Source organism: Sinocyclocheilus rhinocerous, unplaced genomic scaffold (genome assembly GCF_001515625.1).
Source record: "Sinocyclocheilus rhinocerous isolate Xijiao unplaced genomic scaffold, SAMN03320098_v1.1 scaffold1740, whole genome shotgun sequence".
NCBI classification, from domain to species: Eukaryota; Metazoa; Chordata; class Actinopteri; order Cypriniformes; family Cyprinidae; genus Sinocyclocheilus; species Sinocyclocheilus rhinocerous.
The window spans coordinates 1,564,690-1,571,883 of NW_015651446.1; the positions used below are offsets into that span (position 1 = coordinate 1,564,690).

A 7,194-nucleotide genomic window follows, 5' to 3' on the forward strand; every position below is an offset into this window, starting at 1 on the left:
CATTTGCGTATTTTGAGAGAGAAAGAGAGAAAGCTTGCGCGCTGATTCACTCGCGTTGTTTGTGAAATTACGCCTCACACAAGGTTTTCAAATTACTTTATAAATTATTTAATGAAGAAATATGAAGCTGAGTACCTTATTATCTATATTCATTATAATTATTTCACCCGTGCCGGACAGAGACTGAGACGGTGCCACGGCATGTCGTGCCAAACCTCTCACGGCAGCGTCATCAGCTTGAGATCGTTTTTTTGAGATCGGCCTTTTAGAGACCGCCGATCAATCATCCCAACGTGATTATCGGCCAATAGTGATCGGTGGCCGATCAATCGGTGCACCCCTAGTACACTCTGATGTGAAGTTTGGATCAGCTTTCTTTGCCTACTTTCCGCAGTTTAATTCCCCTATAATAAAACAATCCATTTGCTAATTACTTACGAAATACTGTAGAATAGCCTGTATTCTGTGTACTATTAAAATATAAAAATAAAATAGAATAAAATAAAACATACAACAAAATAAAATTTTATAAAACATGAAGAACTATCTAAAAAAGCTTTCTAATTTCAATAAGGTTCTCATTCTGGAAAAAAACACGCACACTGAAATTAAATCGTTAATGAGAACAGTAGTTTTTGCTTGATTCCCAAAGTACACTAAATGTTTCCCCCAGATCTTTTTTATATATTGTTAAAAATAATTGTAAGTCCGATACACTGTAGTTCTGTCTAGCTGTTTAAATAAATCAAGCCTACGCATAAAACATACCCCTAAAAATATAAAGCAAAGTACACCTGCCTGCCTCCTAATACACAGAACTACAGAATGAAACATGGTTTGTTAGGAAAATGAAAAAAGAAAAGAGCTGAGGGCAACAATTCCCAACCAAAATTTGACTGCAACTGAGTTAAATGTCTTACCTGCCATGTACTTTAATGCCAGAGATGGCGTAGAAGTATCTGGAAAGGTTGTACTCATCCACCATGGTGGCGCCCGTGGCAGGCCTGAGAAGACGTATGCGCAGGTCAGTAATGGTGAAAAAGTCTCTCAGGTTCTTGGTGGTGTCCAGTTGTCCATACAGCGAGGCCATATTGTGCAACTTGGGCCCGGCAAACAGTGCGAAACGGTCTTTGATTTCAAAGCGTACAGTCTTGTCGTTCTTCCACACGTAACCTCTTGAATATTCCTCGGTGCAGATGATGTCCAGCAATGTGTGCTGGGTAATGTCCCTCACCGTTTTGGGCTCCATAGTGAATGCGTCAAGGCAGTCGGTAGCATAGAACTGGTAGGGCTGCCAGCTACGTCCATAGTCCAGAGACTTCTCCAAAACCATTTGCTCTGGCCGACCCGACTCAAAAGTGATGACAATATCATCGGTCAGCTCAATAGTCTTGTTCCATGACAGGGTTATGTTGACCACCAGAGGTTTAGGGTATTTTTTCCAGGAGGTGGACTGCCAGAAGGTGGTGGGGTTGCGGCCCTCATGGTCGAACATGAGCTCAGGGGGGTGGGCCAGCTCTTCTGTGGCTGCGTCACACTCATTGTTGCACATATAGGGGTTTTCCTACAAGATAAAGCAAATAAAGAAAACAACAGTTAAATGAGTATCCAAACAAAAGTGCTTTTAAATGAGCTTTTTCACATGTGTGCACATATGGAGTAAAGGCTGGTGCAGGCTAATGAATGAAGACTATTCATATTTCAAAGGTACTGGCCTTGGTGGTACATGAGCAATATTATGGATATGGAGCAGTGGTTGAATCTATTCTCCAGCTGTTGGCTAAATCCGGAAAAGGACTGGCCATTAAATGCCCAAAGACTCAAAGATCTTTTATAGAGCCATTTAAATTCAAGTTCCTTCATGCAGACAACCAGTAAAACCAGCCTAGTTTAGCACATAATTTACGAGAAGATTATTCCCCGTTTTAAGTTCCATCAATCCATGATAATAAAGAACAAAAGAATGGAGTCTCTAAAGAGGTAAAAATGGACAGGGATTCAAGTTAAAATGCTCATTAAAAAGAGAAAAATATGAAGGTCAGACTGACAAAATGTGAAAAATACACTCTCCTCAAGTCATTCTTTTGCATAAACGCTACCTTGTTCTGCACCTTGCGGTAAGGACACCCAAAGGTGCACTCTTGTCAGCCACCGCTGACAGGTGAAAACATACCACAGATCTGCAATTCAGAAAGAGGCATTGAAACAAGAGTGCTACTGGTTTGCGTGAAGACCTCTGATGCCCTAATGTCAACTGTCCTTCCTCACTCTGTAGCATCCTCTCAAACTAATCAACGTACTGGTATGTTCTGCTGCGCCACATGCTGGTGTGCACTAAGCAGGGGCTCGTGGGGCTGTTATACTGTTGGGTGGTGGTGGCGTCCTCCAGGAACTACCTCTCAAGAGGAACAAGCTCCAATTTATCTGAACAAGAAACAAAGCAGCTGATTAAGTGGGAGATGTCTGTCTCTCTGCGGGAATCTGCAGGCCTGGACGCTGGGGAAGAGCACGGTGATAAAGGATAGGTGGAGAAAGGGACTGCGGAGAAGAAAATTAGTGACACAGTGCCAGAGAGAAATGAACATACTTTCCAGAAGGCCAACAATTCACTAAAAATGTTTTTTTTATTGGTCTTATGGAGTATTCTAATTTGTTGAGATAGTGAATTGGTGGGTTTTTGTTAAATGTGAGCCAAAATCATCACAATTAAAAGAACCAAAGACTTAAACTACTTCAGTCTGTGTGGATTGAATTTATTTAATACACAAGCTTCACAATTTGAGTTGAATTACTGAAATAAATGAACTTTTCCACGACATTCTAATTTATTGAGATGCACGTGTATATATATATATATATATATATATATAATTATAAAAAATGTGTTTTACGATGAACGCATTAGCACATGTAATGCGCCATTCCCGCATCCGTGCCCGCGCCCTCATCTCATGTTTGCGGCTGACTGCAAATGATCATTGATAGATAACTATGCCCGGGAAAAGACATCAGCAGTCTGGCGCCGAGAAAATAAAAATAAAACCCAAGATGAAGCCCGTGCATCACTTTTAGGTACGTTCATGATTGGTTAATTAATAATAATCATATGGTTTCATTGAATAACACTGTTAAAATACATTATGTAATACAAAATAAAAATGTATGTAGATTACATATTATTACAAAAGCCTACAAAGGACTTCAAAGGCCTGGTAATTGCTGTTTTAACACTTACAGGACAATCAAATCCGTGTTCATTAATATTGACCAAACATTTAATTCAAATAATCACTTAATCTTTCATTTTTGGCCACCTTTTTGCGATAGAAATGCTAGCCTCTATAATTTCTTCAACAAAAACATGTGGACATCACAACCCTTACAAAAAATTAACCATGGTTTTATCGTAGTAAAACTGCTTAATTTTCTTTTGTGTGATTTCTGAATGCTTGAGACTATAAAATCAATCAGACAACTGTATTAGTAAAATCATAACCATAGGCGACTGTCTAGCTACAATTGTAAATGATACAATTTAATTACAATTTATTTATTTACTTTTATATTTTATTAAAGTTCTATTTTGACCCTTATAGTAGGTGTTTTTAGTTTTTTTACTTCCATAATATTTCGGGGAAACAAACAAGCTTTATTACCCCTTTTCTTAATTCTTAAATTCTGGATTTGTTTTTCTTTTGTTGACTTTATACTTTGGAGTTGCTCCGTTGTTTGGGGAAGTATATTATCCTTTGCTAGTTATTCTATGTTCATTTGTGTTTTCCGTTTTCTTCGTTTGGATACGTGTTTTCCATTTGTGTTATGTTCCGTTTTGTTATTTAAATAAATATTTTCGCCTGGCATTTGGATTCACGTGTCCTCTTTATGCTGCATCCCCCTTTCTGGCTAAACTTAACAGGGGTTTGTAACAGGGGGCACAACAGTACAATTCTGCTTAGGGCACCCATTTGGCCAGCAGCGGTCCTGCACATGCCTCTCACTAGACCATCCAGTCAAGAGGGCAGAGCTGTTGATTCATGCTGTTCTATCTCAGGGTGTGCTTCAGGCACTAGCCCTACTATGAAGAGAATAACTCATTGATGTCTATAGCACTCTACATTTAGCTAGCAAGTATCAATATCACTATTGCTTATTCTTGGAGTGTGTGATTAAGTGATTTAAACAAATTCCTTCCACAAAGAAATAAGCTATAATTAGAGATAAAAAAAGAGATAATTACTTTTCCTCCTGGCAGACAAAACAGGCAAACAAACTGCATAGATTTACATTGATGCCATATCTATAAAGAGTTGAGGATGGATCCTTTTGACTTAGTCCAGTAAGCAACCACCCAGAATTCCCTAGTATCTGCTTAGCAAGGCATTAAAAAGACTCTGAACACCTTAGTTACCGCACAGAAATCCCCATGCAACTAGGGATGCAGCGATTAACCGGTTTCACGATTAACCACGCTTTAAAATGTCACGGTTAATTAATCGTAAAGGCTCCGCTACACTGAGTTTCTGTTGCACAGATGGAACTGTTGCAACTTGCGCAAAACGAAAACAACGTTACACTAGCGGTGCACAAGCTTAAAATGCTGTGCTTATCAGAGACACGGAGGCTACTACACACACTAGATGAACTATGACAGAGGAACCAAAAAGCGATCCATTATTTCCACCAGAGAAATGCCTAAGTTCTATTTTGACCCTTATAGTAGGTGTTTTTAGTTTTTTTACTTCCATAATATTTCGGGGAAACAAACAAGCTTTATTACCCCTTTTCTTAATTCTTAAATTCTGGATTTGTTTTTCTTTTGTTGACTTTATACTTTGGAGTTGCTCCGTTGTTTGGGGAAGTATATTATCCTTTGCTAGTTATTCTATGTTCATTTGTGTTTTCCGTTTTCTTCGTTTGGATACGTGTTTTCCATTTGTGTTATGTTCCGTTTTGTTATTTAAATAAATATTTTCGCCTGGCATTTGGATTCACGTGTCCTCTTTATGCTGCATCCCCCTTTCTGGCTAAACTTAACAGGGGTTTGTAACAGGGGGCACAACAGTACAATTCTGCTTAGGGCACCCATTTGGCCAGCAGCGGTCCTGCACATGCCTCTCACTAGACCATCCAGTCAAGAGGGCAGAGCTGTTGATTCATGCTGTTCTATCTCAGGGTGTGCTTCAGGCACTAGCCCTACTATGAAGAGAATAACTCATTGATGTCTATAGCACTCTACATTTAGCTAGCAAGTATCAATATCACTATTGCTTATTCTTGGAGTGTGTGATTAAGTGATTTAAACAAATTCCTTCCACAAAGAAATAAGCTATAATTAGAGATAAAAAAAGAGATAATTACTTTTCCTCCTGGCAGACAAAACAGGCAAACAAACTGCATAGATTTACATTGATGCCATATCTATAAAGAGTTGAGGATGGACCCTTTTGACTTAGTCCAGTAAGCAACCACCCAGAATTCCCTAGTATCTGCTTAGCAAGGCATTAAAAAGACTCTGAACACCTTAGTTACCGCACAGAAATCCCCATGCAACTAGGGATGCAGCGATTAACCGGTTTCACGATTAACCACGCTTTAAAATGTCACGGTTAATTAATCGTAAAGGCTCCGCTACACTGAGTTTCTGTTGCACAGATGGAACTGTTGCAACTTGCGCAAAACGAAAACAACGTTACACTAGCGGTGCACAAGCTTAAAATGCTGTGCTTATCAGAGACACGGAGGCTACTACACACACTAGATGAACTATGACAGAGGAACCAAAAAGCGATCCATTATTTCCACCAGAGAAATGCCTGAAGACGATAGTGTGGGACCATTTCGAGTACACAAAGAATGAATGTCAGAATGTCAATTAAATATTGCCGTAAAAACTGCTGCTAAAGAGCGAATACACGGCTTTAAACTACGTGAAGGCAAGACTGACGCGAAGCTACGGCTCATTAGCTCAGTATTCTGCCCACTTCAGATCAGACAGATGAACTAGTGTGGTAAGATCACATTAATTTGAGTTAATTTATTATAACATTTAGCTACTTTAATTAATTATTCGATCGAGAGAGAGAGAGAGAGAGAGAGAGAGAGAGGTGTGTGTGTGAACCTGCGTCAGCGCATCTCTCTACAAACATGTGACTTTAGTTACTTAAACAGTGATTTTACCCTCTCCTTGCTGATGAATATGTAGATATTCAGTATCTAAGCTATTTTATTAATAAAAGTCACAGGGCAGGGTTCACAACAAGTTTGTGTCCTCCTGAATGTTTGTATGTGTGCGCAGAGCGATCTCCGATCTCACAAACCAAAAAATTGACATGATTTTTTCAGGCCACATGTAAAATCATATTAATTATTATAAAAATTATTAAAATGAATACGTATGGATGACAGTTGATTACAATGATAGTTCAGTTTATTCCCCTCATTATTAATCGTTTCCCCTGTGGGATAAAAAAAATAAATAGTCCTATATTAATAATACTTATTAACATTATATATTATCTAGGGATGCACCGATACCACTTTTTCCAGTACTCGCCCGATACCGATACTTTTATTTTTGGTACTTGCCGATACCGAGTACCGATACCGATATTTTTATTGCATTTGTACATTTTTTAAATATTGGGTACAGAAACCAAAAGGGTATGTATAATGTTAGTTGGTTAACTTCATTTATCAAATAGATACAGTCAAACCAAAATATATTCAGACACCTTCAACATTTCTCACATTATCAAAGTTTATTCGCTATAGTTTAGAAAATGGTAATAAAATATGACAAGAACTCAGTTACACTGTGTCAGAACAAATTAATCTTGATAATGTTAGATAATTTTGATAGAAAGCTATGACGATACCGATACCAGTATCGGTATCGGTGCATCCCTAATATAATCCCTTTTATAGCATTATGCATAAGTCAAAAACCAACAAGACTGTTTTTTCACCATGTTTCCAGTTTTCTGCCTCAGGTCCAAAAGGAATGTAAAGAATGTACAAACTGAAAACACTAAATAGCCTACTTTTGTGATCTATTTTCATTAGTTATTTTCAAAAGGGAAATACTGACATGGATGTTTACAGAGCAGAGGTCACCTTTTTAATTCCAATTGGAGAGATAGACATTTATTTGTCTTTAATAATAATAATAATAATATTTTGTGCTGTATCATTGGT

The 7,194-nt window shown here is 38.1% G+C and overlaps 1 protein-coding gene across 4 annotated transcripts in view; it reads right to left on the reverse strand.

Moving 5' to 3' along the window:
* Positions 1–7,194, reverse strand: part of LOC107712825 (netrin-G1-like) — a 99,631-nt gene that overhangs the window by 47,345 nt on the left and 45,092 nt on the right. For all 4 annotated transcript variants that reach the window (XM_016518189.1, XM_016518187.1, XM_016518188.1 and 1 more), the window contains exon 2: positions 921–1,564. In XM_016518189.1, the coding sequence (XP_016373675.1) occupies positions 921–1,564 (644 nt within the window). The remainder of the gene's footprint in view (positions 1–920; positions 1,565–7,194) is intronic.